Here is a 17,437-nt window from a genome sequence, read left to right on the forward strand (position 1 = left end):
TCCAGAAGGGGACAAGGCTGTGCCTTGTGCTGACAACCAAACTTGTAATGTGAAAGACTCACCCAGTTGCCACTGTTTTGGAGGCATGAAGGGGTCATGGGGAATAGCTGAGGTTTGTCACTGTGAAAGGCCATGAAACTCCATTGGTGAAGATACAGCCCAGGTGCATTTGGAACTCCAGAATTTCTGAGATGTCAGTACCATGGGATGTCCGCCAAGGACAGTAGCAGGTGTGGAGAGAGGTAGCCTAAGCATAGGAGAATCACTGTATGTGTTTGGATGGAAGAGGAGGAGAAATGGAGCTGCCAAGTTCCCTTAGAGCCCAGAGAATCTTTCTACACTCTTGAATTTTGATTTTGCTGTGGTTTGAATATAATTATGACCTGGTTTTCCTCTTTTAGAATAAGAAGGTATTTAACTTTTTTATTTTGCAATAGTTCAGAGTTGAGATATGTTGAATTTTAAAGATTTTGGAACTTTAGAGAGACTTTGGATATTTTAGAGTGGACGCTTTGAAATTTGGGGGATACTTTAGGCATTTTAAAGAGACTTAACATTTAAAGTGTTTAGCTTTTTAGCAGTGAGGCTGAACATATATTGATAATCCAGAATCTAGTGGGCATAAATTGAAGCAGGTAATCTGAAGCAGTCTGAGGAAGCATCCCGAGGATCACTCTTTTGGTCTGAGCATTCATAGAGGTAAAAAACTCTGTAGTGGCTGCCTGCTTTTCTTCTCTGATCCTACAATTTTCATCCCCTGATAGCTGACTCTGAGTTTTTACTATTAAGAACAACTAGAATTCATGGTACAACTTGTAGGTAGAAAACTGTGTCTATGAACAAATAAGAATCACTAAGTCAAGGCTGAAAAGATAAAAACAAGAAGCTACTGACACAATTCCACCCAATAAATTCTGGGGTGCTTCTCTGGAATGTATGTAGATGTTTGGGAAATTGACAGTGACATGAGCACAAAGGACCCAAAGATCACAAGCCCAGGAGAGCGTGATTTTAAAATGAGGTGGTGTTTGAGGGGAAGCCTAGTGGACAAGGTTCAGTGGCTCAGCATGGGCCGTGTTACTTCAGCAATTGTTCATCCAGGTACACTGTAGTAAGATGCAGTCCATTAGCATATAGAGCACTTAAGAATGAGACAAACCAGAAACCCACATGCAGATACCCAGGAACAGGCTCCAGCACCAAATAAGGATGGAAAGGGACACAAGATTTCAATAATCATAGACTAGACTATGAACACTGCAACAATTACTGACTCCATCACTTTTCATCTGCTGCAGCTGCCACTGGCCTAAGTCACCTTCAGTGACTAATGGGGAAGGATTTCCTAAACTTGTTTACTAAGACAGAAGCTCTGCATCCATCTTGCACTGCAGCACAGCTTATATTGAACTCTGTTTTTCTCCCACCTGCCATTATGGACAATATGGTCAAGTGGGGTCATTCATTCACACAAGAATGCCCATATTTTAGCCAGGCATTGGTGGTACATGCTTTTAATCTCAGAACTCGGGAGGTAGAGGCAGGCGGATCTCTGTGAGTTTGAGGCCAGCCTGGTCTCCAGAGTGAGTGCCAAGATAGGCTGCAAAAGCTACACAGAGAAACCCTGTCTCGAAAAACCAAAAAAAAAAAAAAGAAAAAAGAAAAAAAAGAAAAAAAGAAGAAAAGAAAAGAAAAAAGAATGCAGAATGCCCATATTTTGGAATTGTCTGTATATATGTGTAATATTATGTCCATTTTCTTCTTTTAGGATTGTCCATAGTTTTATATATAATGAGTGAATACAAGAAAATTGTTCTCTTAAAAGGATTTGAGGTCATGGATGACTACCATTTTAGAACAATCAAGTCCTTATTAAGAAAAGAACTAAATCTAACTAAAAAATTGCAAGATGAATATGACAGAATTCAGGTGGCTGACATAATGGAGGACACATTCCCACAAGATGCTGGACTGGACAAACTGATAAAAGTCTGTGAAGGCATTAAAGAACTTGAAGACCTTGCTAAAAAGCTTAAAAAAGAGAAGGCAAAAGGTAACAAGGGAGCACACAGGAGACTCATCCCTTCTCTGCTCTCTCCCCACCCCAAATTTTCTAGCTTCCTGCAGTAAACAGAGATGATAGGTCTCTTTCCCATTGTATGATGTAGAAACTATAGGAGTGGAAGCTTTCAGATGTCAACAAAATGATTTTGAGAAATCCCTTCTTATAAAGAAATGTGATATATTTCTGGTAGACATCTTTTGCTTTGGATGTAAATAAAATAAATATCAGTTGTCAAGAGAGATTAGAATACCCAACATGATAGAAAAACTAAAAAAGGATAAAGTAAACTTTTTAAAAAATCATTTAAAGCTTTTAAATAGAGCAAACTAACACATGCTTAAAAATATTGCCCTTTCATTAATTCCTTTTTTGGTAAGAAATGTGATCTAATATTTAAGTAGAAGTCTGTACTTTAGAGATGTGAAGAAGGTTGTCTTTATAAAGACACTGGTTTTAAAAAATATTGGGCATAATGTTACACAACTCTGACCTGAGAATCTAGCACAAGGAGGCTTATTCAAGGAGACCTGCAGATTAAGAATACCCTGAATTATGTAGAAAGATATATTCCCAATATAGAAGTAAAACTCCAATGCTATTATTTGGTTACATCAAATATCAAATAAAAATTGTTTCTCTTTTTCTATGACTGGGAATGATACTGCTTAGAAGTTGACTTATTGCTATTATCATAAAATTATCATGTTTTTTAAATCAGTCTGGGGGATAAGATGAATGTGTCAGGTCTGTACTGACAAAAACAGAACTTCCCAAGATGGAGAAGCTGAACACACAGACACGAGTACAGAAGAAATAGTTCTTGAAAGTGTGGCAGGATATTTGATCACATTGTACACCCAGAGATTACATTATTTACCTGGAAAAAAATCTTTCTAGGTTTGGTCGGGTTCAGCCCTAGCTCACACACTTAAGCCAACAGATTTCTGCTTGAGTATTGTAAAGAGGATTAAATAATGTCAACCCTAGGTCAAGAGGCAGAGCAAGCAACCAGCTGACAGGAAGTGAACATATGATTACTAAGGAAAAACAGAGAGCAAGAGGAAGCCAGGAGGATGGTGAGAGAGAAGGACAGGAAGTAGAAGTGAGGGACACTGGGTTTGAGAGATTTTGCTTTGAGACAGTATAGGAAAAGGGGGTTTATGGGACACCAGTGAAATAGGAAGGTCAGCTGGGTGTTTACTATGGCTCTGTGAGCTACTAGGCTTTCACTCAAACATCTGGCTCCTGAGTCTACATTGGTAAAATTGAAGGATTGAGTTTTGTTAAAATCAACATGAAATCACTGACTTTCTGTAAAATCGCTAATGAAAATGGAATAAATTACTAATTTCAGTTTTTACAAAGAAAATGAAATAATTCTGAATGAGGTTCAGCCATCTTAACCATTTCCCTGGATTTATTGTGTTTTCTTCATCCCTGTAGTTAAAAAGCAAAAGAAAGAAAAAACTAAGACTGCAGTGAAAAAAGCAAAGCAAGATGAACCCAGTAGTTCCCAATCTCTTCCCACTGATGATGACGCCAACAATAATAAAGACTCTTTAAAGGTAAAGTGCCCAATCTCCCACCAAAAAGTTTCTACTCGAGTTCCTTACCTTCTTAATTCCTTAGAAAGATGTCGTACTCTATCTGTTTAGTCCAAGGTCCTAGTGAGAACAGGGTTATAAGTCAGCAAGTTCATTCACTTTGTGCCAGATTTACCGTGTGATCTAATTAGTACAGTGTAACCCCCCATGATGCAAACACACAATCCCTATGTGGCTTTTTGAAGACCATTTACTGAAATATCAGTAGCTTGTGACCTGGATTTACAAACAGAAAACCTAATATGATGCTTGTAATTCTACACCAAATACTTTTGAACACCACAGGGATAAATAGGGTGAGATAGATGTGATTTTTCTACTCCTCTACAAGACAATCACATATCTCTGAATTAGGGTTTATATTGCTTTGAAGAGATGCCATGACTATACCATCTCTTATCAAAAGACAAATTTAATTGAGACTTCCTTGTATTCAGAGTTTTGGTCAATTATTGTCATGGAGAGAAGCATGGCAGCATTCAGGCAGACATTGTGCTAGAGAGGTAGTCCACAGTTCTACATCTTGATCTCCAAGCAGCAGGAAGATAGAGACACACTGGTCCTGGCTTAAGCATCTGAAACCTCAGAGACACACTTCCTCCAACAAAGTACACCTACTCCAACAAGGACCCACATCCTAATGCTGACAATCCCTGGTGACCAAGCATTGTTGGTCACTTCTGTGAGTCTATGCAGGACATTATTATTCAAACATCCACACTATGCAATCCAGATTTTAAGAATGAGGTTACACAAATATAATTAGAATCCAGTAATAAAAGAAATATTCTTGTGGTCATGTAAATATTCTTCTTTGCTTAGTACTAATGACATTTTTAGGCCTGGGGATAAAACTGTATAGAAAAGTACAACTTTGCATGTATAAAGCCAGCGATTCAATTTCCCACACATGGGAAAGTCAATAAAGAAAAATAAACATGGTTCTTTCAGAAAAAGAGAAAAATACCCACAAAATCTGAAGGTGGCAATAAAAAGAAGCTCACCCAGGAGACAACTCAACTTCCAGAACCTTCACAAGGCAGCACACAAACAGATCAAGGATGTCTCCAGACTCCTCAAAAGCCTCCACCAACACCATCCAGCAGTTCCACAAACAAGGTACCACTTTCCTATTCCCAGGACTTGCCCCTTCCCAAGCATATCACTGGACTCTCCACAATCTTGGAAATATATCTCAATGGTTACCAATTACAAAGATTATCCTTATATTATTAAATAGTTCGTTAAGTTATCTAACCAAGTATCACAGCCTCCATGGGACTGAAAAGGTAAGTATTTATGAAATGATTTCTATTGTTAACAACAAACTTTCTGCTTAGGGTTCAGAAGAAAGTACTGGTTAGACTAACAAGGGTAAACAGAAAACTGTATCAATCCCTATTGCCCAGTTTCTTCTCAGTCCTTTACCCTTCGCTAGTGATCTAACTTCAGATGTTATTGTCACCATTCTGTTTTCTATTCTGCAGGTGTTTTGACACATGCTATTTCCCCGCTTGGAAGTCTTTATCCCTGTCCACTCACTAACCAAGTACTGTATAACTGTAATGGTCACTTTTGCTGAGAATCACCTTCAGATCCTTCCAGGCATAGACTAAACCTTTCCAGCCATTCCTCATCAAAGGGAACAACATCCTGTCCCCATTTCCATGCCTTCTTAATATAATTACAATGACCATAACCTTGAAATAACTCCTCATCTACTCTCATACCCTAGTATACACATATACCCTCCACTAATCAGGCAAGTATGTTGAAATCCCGACTGGAATTTACACAAATCTTATTTTACTACACAGTGCAATTGTGTTGAATACTAGATGTGCCTAGCATTTAGTCTTTATAAATGGTTGAGTCCCATTATTTAGCATGGTAATTCCTTAGCCACATCTAATTAAGTGTTTTTATAAATGATGACAACAATATAATTCAAAATGTACACAATCTTGGAAAATAGTTTACAGTTAATGATAATTCTAACTTGAATGGCATTAGCTTCATAGCAGTTTTTGCATTTTAGGAGACTTTTACCTTGAGCAATCAAAAACATAAAAAGATAACAGGAATAAAAGGGCCAATTCACTTACACAAATGTGTTTGCATACTAACTTCACTTTTAAAGGAAAATTTATAATCTTTAAAATTTTATAGTTCTAAGATTATAAAAGTGTGATGAAGACCATAACTAGATCTGTTGCCTGAAGCACAAGGATTTCTCACATGTGTAAAAGTTTTGTTTAACTGGAATTATGGCAATTTTAAAAACCTAAACAAAGGTTTAAATGAATCCAAATGGGCTTCAGGCATGCTAGTCCAGCCCTCTACCAACTGAGCTGCATCCCCTTCCACCAAAATCCACTTTTTTATAGTACCTGTCACACAATTTCAGTCACATCACCTGAAAGTGTTTGTGGGGGGATGGGCTCCCTGTATGCAAAATAAGGATTGAATAGTTGATGGATTAGAAAGTTTACATGAAGAAAAGTACAGAAATAGCCAATTTTACTATAAACTTCATTTCCCAGAAAATAACTAAGAGTTGAACCAAACCAAATAATATTTGACCAGTTTTGTAAGATATTTTCAGCTAGTATCCTGTCTCAGACCAATGAAAATTCAGCACCTAGCTTGTTAGAGAAGTTGTAATGTCTATGTCTATTAGGAAGGGTGGAAGCTAGGTGTTAGAAATACTTCAGTATGTTCTAAAATGCTTCCTTCATCCCAGGAGAAAGCTGACAGGGTAAAATTAATCTTTTCAGAAGAGACAGTAAAAAGATATTCTTGGCATTCTTTTAAAAAACCATTAAACTGTATTAAACAATATCTCAATCCTAATTTGCTTTAGAAACAGAAAAACACAGGCATCAAAAATCATAGTACTATAACCACAGAAGTTCCCCAGAAAAAACACCAGCTTCAAGAATTGTCAGCAAATGACATCTCCTCAGCTGCCAGTGAACTGCAGTCTCCTCAGGGACTTTCATCAACAGCTTCTAGAAGCATCAAGACTCCTTGTGCACCTCCATTAACAGGCTTCACTTCAAAAAAGTCTCATGGTTCTCCAGGACCACCTAGCCTGACTTTTCCAATATCTCCAGCATCAAACTCCAGCATGCACCAGAACTTTCCTGTGCCTCTAACACTGTCCAGTGCTGTCCAAGCTCCTAGTGTATCTTCAGCAACACCATCCAGTAGTGTGGGGGTCCCTCACATGCCTTCAGAAACAGTGTCCAGCTCTCTCAATGCTCCTCAAATGTCTCCAGTATCAGTGCCCAGCAGTACCCAGAATCTTTGCCCACCTACCGCAGTAGCCTTCAATAGCATGCAGGCTCCTCCCAGTTCTCAAATATTAGCACCCAGAAGTGTCCAAACCCCTAGAGTTCCTTCTGCAACATTGAAAAGAAAAGCCCAGGACATAACGACATCTCCAGCAACAGCCTCCATCAATGTGCAGGTTCCCCACACACTCCCTGAAGCAGTGTCCAGAAATGCCTGCACCACTCAGGTGCCTCTAAGAGCACCATCAAGCGACATTCAGACTCTTAACTGGGCTACGGTAAGAGCACCCAGGAATACCAAGGTCCCAGGTCCCTTAGACACTGTACCTATTTATTTCCTGGCTTTGCCATCTCCAGCAACAACAGCTAGTAGTCTCCAGACTTCTCAGGTACTTCCACCACCAACATCCAAGAGTCTTGCAGCTCCTCAGGTGCCTCTACCAATAGAGACAAGCAGAGTCCAGACCACTCAAATGCATCCAGGAGCAGCAGCCAACTTTACCCATCCTCTTCATGCTCCTCCAGTTACAGGATCTAAGAGTGTGGGCACCACTCAAGTGCCTCCAGGAGTAGTAGCACCCAGAAGTGGGCAGGCCCTTCCTTGTCCTAAAGAAAAATCCTCTAGGAATGTCCAGGCTCCTCAGATGCCTTCAGCAACAACATCCAGCAGTCTCCTGTCTCCACGGGTGTGTCCAACACCAGCATCCAGCAGTCTTCGGTCTTCTCTGGTGCCTCAAGCAACGACAAAGAGCAGTCCATACAGGGTAATGACTTTCTGTTCTCAAAATATAAGGACAGAGATTAGCCCAAAGTTGAAAGGCTTCTTAGTTAATCTATGTGCACACAAAATTTTATATAAATAATCATTCATTTTTATTGTGTATAGTTACTGATCCTTCCCTACATTCAACTTGAAAATATTTTGTATGTTCTACTCTATTAAGACAATGTCTGACTCAGTGATCACCTGACGTGTAAGGAATATAGTGAGACATTTTCTTATTTAATTTTACACCTTGCAGTTGTTGTCAAGGTGTTGTTTTCATATTTTGAATCGCTGCTCCGGTTATACTGGAAATATGCCTCCTGGTGTTATCACACAAATATCAAGAATCTGAGTTAAACCCTACCACTCACAGGGTGAAGTCTATCTGTTTTGAAGTCAGATTTCAGAGACTGCTCTCAGTTATAGCTGCCTTTCTGTGCTGGTACCCAGGTTAGCCACGACTGCCACCATGCTTTCCTCTTTCAGTTCTACAGAGTTCTTACATTCCAAAGTACTCTTCTGATACTCAGAAATGTAATAGGATGCTTAGGAGTCAGGTGATCAAATTAAAATGACTTCATGAATTTTATCTGTTCCCGGATTCTCCTCCGCGCCTGCTATTATGCAAAAAGAATAGCTGCTGGCCTGAACCCTTTCTGATTAACAATATTTAAGGGAAATCTTCCTGGGGATGCCTACCTAACCCTTTACCAGAAAGCTCTGACTTTTTAGTCAAGGTTTTGTAATTGAAATCTTCAAAATGATCCTAGATAAGAGACTTGAATAGAGCATTGGAGGCTGTAGGTTCATTCCCCACAACTATAAGTATAATCCCTTTATCTACCAGATAAAATTAGTATTAAATGGAATCAGTAGGTAAATATCCATTTCTTCCTTTATCTAGTTCACATTATGGCAATCGTTGTTTAGATGTCCTCAACTCTATACACATTGGATTTGTGTATTGTGATCTGCCTGAATTATGTTTATCATGTGTGTGTTTTATGCAGACACTAGGGAGAGGGAACATACCAAAGGAGCCTTCTAAGGAAGAAGGACATCAGCAAGGACCCAAAGAAGTGATGGTGTTGAAAGTAACAGAACCATTTACTTATGATTTGATTAAAGACCTATGGATGTTCCATGCCACAGTGGCTACTGAGACTGAATTCTTCAGAGTGAAGGTTTTTGACCTAACCCTAAAGGACAAGTTCATTCCAAAAAAGATCATTTCAATATCCGATTATTTTGGTGCCAATGGATTTCTGGAGATACACAAAGCTGCCTGTGTGTCTGATGTGAATGTTAACCAAACGATGGTTATCTCAAATGCACTGAAGCAAAGAGCCAATGCAACTCCTAAAATCAAGGATCTTTTCTCACAAACAAAAGGAACATATGTGAATGGAGAATTTATGGTATTTACGGTAAGCCATTGCATTATTTGTAAAATTTCTTCTGCAATCTGACTTTAGGTTTTAACTTGCTCAGGTTACTTAACACAGCAAGTAATTGCCCTTCTTTTCAGAAAGAGTTGCCTAAGGTTTACTCACTGTGGGTATTGGGATAATTTCTAATCATTCTTCTCCTCAAGGTAGCACCATGAAAATTGTTTAGAAAGGGATTCATCAACAAGCTTTAGCATTTTCACAGCTATGACAATCCATCTATAGCCATCTTATTCCCAGACACTGTTCAGTTTATAACACACTTTCCTTTCAGAGTTTATTACTTTGAAAGCTTCCTTACCCATATTCTTGGCAATTCGGTTGTAAATACAGAGTCAGCCATAGCCTAGATACAGTTACAGATGATGACAATAAAAAAAATTCAAATGGACTATTTTGCACTAGAATGAAGCCCTGTCCAACATGCTAGGATTATTTCTTTAATGTGCTCTCATTATCATATTCTTTTCTTTTTATCAAGATCTTTTGAAGGAATGACTAACATTTTAAATAATGAGAGAACGTGGAGATTAACAGATTGGTTTAATATCACAATTTATAATGAGGCACAAAGAAATTGAAGATATTAAAGGAAATCTGTGACTTTCTGGTGTTTGTTTAAGTAACAATGCACCAATTCATTAGTATGCTTGTTCAATGTATGATTTCATAATACACTGTGTATGAATCGGCCACGGCTTTTTACTTTCATCATGCTGTTTTTGACTATGTTGCTACATTGGTTACACAATTAATAAGTAAACTAAGTGGAACACAAACTAAAATACCAGGACTAAATGCTGTAAATTTAACTTTTGAAATATTAAGAAGTAATAGATTGAATTGATATCAGATTTGAGCAAACGTGATCCATTTAAAAAGGTGTGTGTCTATTTGTTTCTCATTCTGTTTCTTTTTTATATTTGCTAGTTTCCTCATTCTGTTTTATTCTTGCTGGTTTGTCTTCTCTATTCACCTGTCAGTTTTCTTGAGAGAGAGAGAGAGAGAGAGAGAGAGAGAGAGAGAGAGAGAGAGAGAGAGAGAGGAGGTATGGAGTTGGAAGGGTGGAAGGAGAGGATTATCTAGGAGGAGGTAGGGGAGGATAAACTATGATCAGAACATGTTCTTTGAAAGTAATGTTATTTTAAATAAAAATTAAAATAAATGTAAAAATAAGACTTATAATAGTATTTCTCAGACTCACAGTGAGGCCTTTCTTGTTAGACCTCCTGAGATACCTAAGAAACCTGCAATTGTAATTAAAAGGATCTTGTTCCTTATTTTTTTTTTTATTTTTGATCTCTGATTGTGAGCCTTAGGAAACCTTAGCTATTCTGATATATTACCACTAGTATTTAGTAAGACATTCATTGTCCTAAAGACACCCAGTAGATGAAGTCTTCAGGTAGGTAAAACTTAACAGTGGCTTCTAAGGGCTGCACTCATGGCTCAGTCATTAAAGGCTAGGCTCACAAAACCTCCAGAGTGATTTCCAAAAAAAAACCGATGTGCTCACCTAAACATCTTAATCTCCTTTGTTCCTATAATTCTATTTTTTCAGTTATTTCTATATATTGTCGGGGAGGGTTGAGAGGAAACACAAAGGCCATGAAACTATTGTGGAGTCAGAAGAGAAAATCCAAGAACAAGTTCTGTCCTTCTACCATGTGTCCTGGTAATGGACCCAGGCAATCAGACTTGCCAACACCATTACTCTTACCCCCTGAGCCATCTCACTGGCCCTTGTGCCTGTGATTCTAAACCTGAGTGTCATACTTGCCTTGTCAGGAACAGCTTTATGCTGACACTCTTTATTCTCATCAATGTGACAAGCTTTGACACATTTCCAAAAGGATAAAAGTAAACTTGTTTTTCAGAAAACTGAGAGGAATAACTTCATTTACTATGGTATAGAAGATGATACCGGGAAAATGGAAGTGGTCGTCTATGGACGACTGACCAGTATCAAGTGTGAGCCAGGCAATAAACTTCGACTTGTCTGCTTTGAATTGTCCTCAAGTGAAGACACATGGCAGCTGAAGTCTGTAAGGCACAGTTACATGCAGGTATGTGCTCCGGGAAATACGATTCTTCCTAAGAATCATATTTTTTTAATATTCTAGTAAAATTTGACTTTGGCATTGCATAGAAAATCCAGCAACTGTGGGCAAATTAATCTTTGTATATTTAGTAAACTTTATTCCATTATATTTTAAGTAAGGATTTTTAAATCATAATAAAGAAAATAAATTCAGAAAGACTCAAAAAGTTGTTATCTGTTTAGCTAAAATATAAAAACCATCTCATTTATCAAAATAAAGAGAAAATTTGGTAGGAATCAGGTTAAGATGTTTCTTTCAAATTCCGACTCTCTGATTTTTCAAATTTACCAAAGACTAAAACACAAAGAACTTGGGGTCTTCATCTATAACATTCAAATACATTCTGTTGCAGAGGATCATGAACAGAAATTGTTAAGTTCCCAAGGCTTCCATGAGCGAATCGGACCACAATATGCTAAAATCCACAATCCTTGTCATACTCATACACTGTGTGGGGTTCATTCTACACTTTTATTTAAAGGCCACTATTACAGTGGAAACAGAAGAAATAAAAGGGGTCACCCGGATATTTACAGTATCATCATTCTCAGACCATCAGGCAAAGTTCCAAACCTTCCCCATGGCAGCTGCACCAGCAAAGCCTTTTCACCCTCCACCCAACCTGCAGTTCAGTGAGACTCTGCAACTCAGTCTTTAGCCCAGGTGCCTCAGCAGTTTCCTCTCCACTATAGCTTTGTGCTCAAGCCTGTAGGAGTGACTAGTTATTTTCATAGTCTAAACTAGGGAAGAAAGCTGACTGTAAGGACAGAGAGTTATTATAGAGATAGGCCAGAGTGAGAAAGGGGATGTGACTCATGCTGACTAGTTCGTAGGAATGTAGACAGAAGTGTGGAACCATCTACATTTCAACTGATCTAACCTCAATGTTTTCTTCTTCAAGGTCATCAATGTCAAAAAGAAACTCCATCAACACTGATGCAGTTATGAAAAGCTCCCTAGAACCATACTCCTGAAAACCTGGATGCCAAGGATACTGTTTATGGAAATATGATCCAAGTCCAGAAAAATAAATGTATATATGACCTGTTGAAATACTGTACCTATGAAAGCAAGCTAATTTTTTTTTCAGTTTTTTATACAGGCTTTCTCTGTTTAGTCCTTGTTGTCCTGGAACTCACTTTGTAGATCAGGCTGGCTTCCAACTCAGATCAAACTGCTTCTGCATGCCTCATGCTTGGATAAAAGGTCTAGGCCACCACATCCCGGACCTCACCTAATTCTAGGAAATGGTGCTTTTTATTATAATTTATACATTTCTGTATTAATCTAAATTTAATGTTTGTATCTATAACTTTTATAATTGGTGATCTATAAGTTTTACATATTAAACTTAAAAAGACACATTTTCTGTTAAAGCATTGATTCGCTGGGAATATCTTTCAACCATTTGAGAATTGCTGTAAAATAAAAAGTTAGTGGCCTCCAGATAAATATGTAGAATACATGTTTCAAGTGTGATGTTTAAGGCCAAATCATGTTCAAGAACAAATAGACTGTGTCCTGCCCAGAAAAGACAAGCTTTAATAAGACTCAGGAAACATTTGAATTCAGCCTTGAGTGCAATTTACAAAACTGCTATGCTGAGGACAAGACTTCAGACCCGTTTTGCTGAATAATGCAAGTGTGTTATAGAATTTGATTATTTGAGCAAAGAATTCCCCCAAAGTGGGATGTTAAGAGTGGGGAATAATATTTACAACAATAAGGAATCTCAACTCCGATTTCAACACCAGAAAACTTGAGAGCAAATGAGCAAGCCCTATGATAAAGGAATTAAGAAATTAGTAAGGACTCCCAGAGAGGCCTTTCTGGAGTATTGTTAACTCTCTCCCTGCTCTGAAAACACACCTGACCAAAGCAACTGAAGGAGGAAACGGGTTTATTCTTGCTCGTGCTTTAGTGGTAGAGGAGAGTGTAATGGACAGTCACATTGTGATTACAGCAGGATGCAGAATGAGGTGAGTTCCAGAGGTGAGTGCCCCTTTTGTGAGTCTCTCTCTCTGTCTCTCTCTTTTTATTGAGTTCAGGAGCTGACCTATTCAACAATACTGCCCACACTTAAAAGAAGTGTTTGCACATTCTAACCCTGTCTAGAAAGTCCCTCATGCACAAGCTCAAGGGATTCTCATGAGTGATTCTAGATACTGTCTGTTTCACAATCAATATTAACAATCACACAGGACAATGATCTGACAGGGAGTTAAGGGCAAAGAAAAGGTGGGAATAGAATAAATAAATGCAGGAGGAGGAAAGAGCTAAGAATGAGTGTATCTCTCATCTTGGAAATCCATGTCTTCTTTCCCATTCTAGTGATCCTGGAAATATGGGCTTACTTGGGTGTGTTTACACCTTGGTCACTTCCCATCAATAGATCAATGTCACTAGAAAAGCATTTGTGAACCAGCATAGGACTGTTTCAGAACCCGAGAACAAGGCTGTCAGTTTGGAGGTCTTGGCAGTCTATGGAGCCTCTGGTAGTGGTCAGTATTTATTCCCCAGTACACTAATGGACTTTGGGAGCCCACTCTACATAGAAGGATACTCTCTCAGCCAAGACACAATAGGGGGGGGCAGTCTAAGGCCCTGCTCCAAATGATATGACAGACTTTGTAGATCCACCATGGAAGGCCTCACCCTCCCTGGGGAGTAGAAAGAGGTTAGGATAGGGGGGTGGTAGGGGGTAAGGGAGGAGGGAAGGGAGAGGGAACTGGGATTGACATGTAAAAGAAGTTTGTTTTGAATTTAAAATTTGGAGCATGGCCTAGACCTCCCCCCGCCCTTGTATCTGGACTGAGAGAACATCCCTCTATGCGGAGTGGGCTCCCAAAGTCCATTCTTGTACTGTAGATAAATACTGATCCACTACCAGAGGCCCCATAGATTAACCAGACCTCCAAACTGACCGCCTCATTCAGGGGGTCTGGAACAGCCATATGCTAGTTTCCCAGCTATCAGTCTAGGGTCAATGAGCAACCCCTTGTTCAGGTTAGCTGTTTCTGTGGGTTTCTCCAGCCTGGTCTTGACCACTTTGCTCATCACTTTGCATGCAACTGGATTCCAGAGTTCATCTCACGGTTAAGTTGTGGGTTTCTGCTTCTGTTTCCATCAGCTGCTGTATCAAGGCTCTAGGATGGCATATAAAGTAGTCATCAATCTCATTATCAGAGAATGGCATTTAAGGTAGCCTCTCAACTATTGCTTAGATTGTTAGTTGGGGTCAAACTTATAGATCTCTGGACATTTTCCTAGTGCCAGAATTCCCTTTAAACCTTTAATGGCTCCCTCTACTATGGTATCTCTTTTCTTGCTCTCCTCTTTTCTTCCCCTGACTAAATCTTCCTGTTCTCTCATGTCCTCCTCTCTCCTCCTCTTTTCCCCTTCTCTTTCTTCTAGCTCTCTCTCCCCTCCCCCATGCTCCCAATTAGCTCAGGAGATCTATAGTGTCTTGACATAACACAAAACAGACTCAGACAGAAGGAAATTACATGCTTTCTGTAATAGTCTGATACAGAGAATTATATCTTATATAGACATAACTTTTCAATTTATATAATCCACAAATGCTGTACAACAAAGATGAGAGTAACATTGTTAAATATACCTATATAAAGTAGATTGGAACTATCCTCTATCTACGTTGTATGACAATAGTTCTGGAGAGGTTTAAACAAATATCTACTCACCCAAAGCTAAAGTTCGGGTACAAGTAAAGCTGATAGTAACATCATGTAAAGCATGTAATATCATGGGATGTTGCTGACAGGAGGAGGAATGACTCAAAAACAGCTATATCACCACTTCATTCAAAAGGAGTAACAGCTCACAACAACTAGAAACCTAGAGCACCCTTGACATCCTATAGACAGTACAGTGCTTAGGCGAGTGTCCTTTTCACCTAGTTAGTTTGTCTGAGCCTCTTCCAGGTAGCTTGGCTGGTCTCTATTTTGTCTAGACATATTATCTTATCTGAGAGTATCTAGCAACACTCCTTACATTCTTTGGGATGGAGGACCCCATTATATCTGGTTTCAGGGACTTCCTGAAGCCTCTAAGTTGTTTACTTCTTCCAGGATGGGAGTTCCCACCCATTCTTTGTAGCTTTGGATCCTATTCTGGCACTCGCTCTGGAGACCAGGCTCGCCTGGAACTCACAGATAACCGCCTGCCTCTGCTTCCTGAGTGCTAGGATTAAAGGCATGTGCCACCAATGCCCGGCTCACCCATTCTTAAATGTCCTGCTACTCTGCATGCTTTTGATAAATACCCTGTGTGTTAATAAGCTTTCCTCTAAGAAAAGTGAAAGAGTGAGATCTTGGAGGAAACTGCAGTCTCCCTGGTGTTTACAGAGGGACTCAACTCCTCTCCTGCCTGAATTTGTACCACTTACAGTATGGAGAAGACCAGAAGCCTCTCTGTCAGTTTCTTTTTGAGTTCTGGACAAAAGAAAATGTAGGATACCTGACACAGTGATGGCCTCACTGTAAGCATAGTAACCAACTGCTTTCTGATTGGACTTGAGACCTGTTACACAAGAGTAAATTCATACCTAGCATATACACTTCATCAAAACTTCTCACCTGGAGAGAGCAGGCCACAGGGAGAAACCTCTGTTGTGTGATATTTAATTACATTGTGTAAAGATATGTCACTCAGATTCATAAAGTAAAATAGCTGAACAGCTAATAGCTAGGCAGGATTTTTAGGGCACAGAGGACTATGGGAAGAGGAAGGGCAAAGTCACATGGAGATGTGGAGAAACCATGATATGTAGATGAGGTAACAAGCCCTAAGCCACATGGCAGCAAGGAAATCAATAGAAATGGGTTATAAGATCTAGCTAAAAAAAGAATCCTATGCTATTGTTGACAGAGATTTCATAATTAATAAAAAGTATCTGTGTAGGGATTTGGAAGTTGGCTGGTAGGACAAAAAAAAAAAACAAAACAAAAAAAAAACAAAACAAAAAAAACAAAAAAAAACAAAAAACTCACTACAAACTACAGAACTTATTATCAGTTACCCTAAAATAATCAAGTTTATATTTGTAGTTTAATGCTACTCACAGCCTTGGTCAGAGTAGCTTCTTTTTGTTGTGAATAATTTTACTCTATTAAAGTGAAAACCTTCCTTTTTTAATGGGAGAAAAAGAGAGAAATGTGGAATGCCCCTTTACATTGTGTGACTATATGTCACTGTGATCGGTTTCATAAAGAAGCTACTGGCCAATAGCTGGACAGGATAAGGTTAGGCAGGAGAGCCAAACAAAGGACAGTGGGTAGAATAAGGGTTGAGTCGGAAGTCATGAGCCAAATGCAGAAGAAACAACATGGAAAGTTCACAAATGAGGTTAAAAAAAAAAAGGCCTTGGGGCAGCACATAAATTAATAAAAATGGATTAATGTAAGCTGTAGAACCTAGTTAGTAATACTCCTAAACTGAACAGAGTTGTTATTTGGGAGCAGCTTCCAGGGCAGAAAAAGTCCACCTAGAGGAGTTGCTATTAATTCTAGTACTGAGATGCTTACCTAACATCAGCACCAGCCACTGCACCAATTTGGGAGCTATTTGGAATTTGAATCCAGAACTCCAATTAGAGCTTGAGATCTGGGGCTAGTTGGAGTCTTAACTTTAACACCTAGAGTGATTCCAAGGCTAAATTCTAAGCATTGTTTTCCTGGCCTAATCTGTCAGACCAGAATAACAAGGAGAAAAAAGCTGAACATCCACACAGCAAAGAAGGGACAGAGATCCACTAGAGATGTTTAGTTCTCAATGCAAAAACAAAAACAATCAAGATAATCTATCTCCTTCCTAAGTAAGCCACCAAACTTGAAGGGGATTCCCAAACAGGTGGGGCTCCCTTCCAGATCCTACATTAGGCAGACACCACACCCAAATGACTGTTTTCATAGAGAGATCATTTATTAAGCTGGGAAGAAAAGTTAAAGTGGCTGCTTTCTGACTCAGGCGGAAAAACAGCAGCAAATGATGTGTCATTTTAAGAGTGGGAAAGGGGAGGTCTGTGTTAGAACGGTCTGGGAGGCAGTGGTAAAGGGGATGGGGACTGGGAAAAGAAGAAGGGGACAAGGGTAGGGGGTAAGGGGTTTTTATTTGTCTTTGAGGGACAAAGAACTG

At 39.1% G+C, this 17,437-nt stretch overlaps 1 protein-coding gene across 4 annotated transcripts in view; it reads left to right on the forward strand.

Moving 5' to 3' along the window:
• LOC100758550 (interferon-activable protein 204) overlaps nucleotides 1-12,643 on the forward strand; it is a 45,846-nt gene extending 33,203 nt beyond the window's left edge. For 3 of the 4 annotated variants that reach the window (XM_035445745.1, XM_027418912.2, XM_027418913.2), the window contains 7 exons: nucleotides 1,769-2,053; nucleotides 3,509-3,630; nucleotides 4,621-4,788; nucleotides 6,533-7,729; nucleotides 8,742-9,158; nucleotides 11,057-11,245; nucleotides 12,183-12,643. In XM_035445745.1, the coding sequence (XP_035301636.1) occupies nucleotides 1,792-2,053; nucleotides 3,509-3,630; nucleotides 4,621-4,788; nucleotides 6,533-7,729; nucleotides 8,742-9,158; nucleotides 11,057-11,245; nucleotides 12,183-12,218 (2,391 nt within the window). In that variant the 5' untranslated portion in view covers nucleotides 1,769-1,791 and the 3' untranslated portion in view covers nucleotides 12,219-12,643. The remainder of the gene's footprint in view (nucleotides 1-1,768; nucleotides 2,054-3,508; nucleotides 3,631-4,620; nucleotides 4,789-6,532; nucleotides 7,730-8,741; nucleotides 9,159-11,056; nucleotides 11,246-12,182) is intronic. The other variant, XM_027418914.2, reaches the window with a different exon arrangement.
• Nucleotides 12,644-17,437: the final 4,794 nt, after the last annotated feature.

The sequence above is a fragment of the Cricetulus griseus genome, chromosome 5 (genome assembly GCF_003668045.3).
Source record: "Cricetulus griseus strain 17A/GY chromosome 5, alternate assembly CriGri-PICRH-1.0, whole genome shotgun sequence".
Lineage (NCBI taxonomy): Eukaryota > Metazoa > Chordata > Mammalia > Rodentia > Cricetidae > Cricetulus > Cricetulus griseus.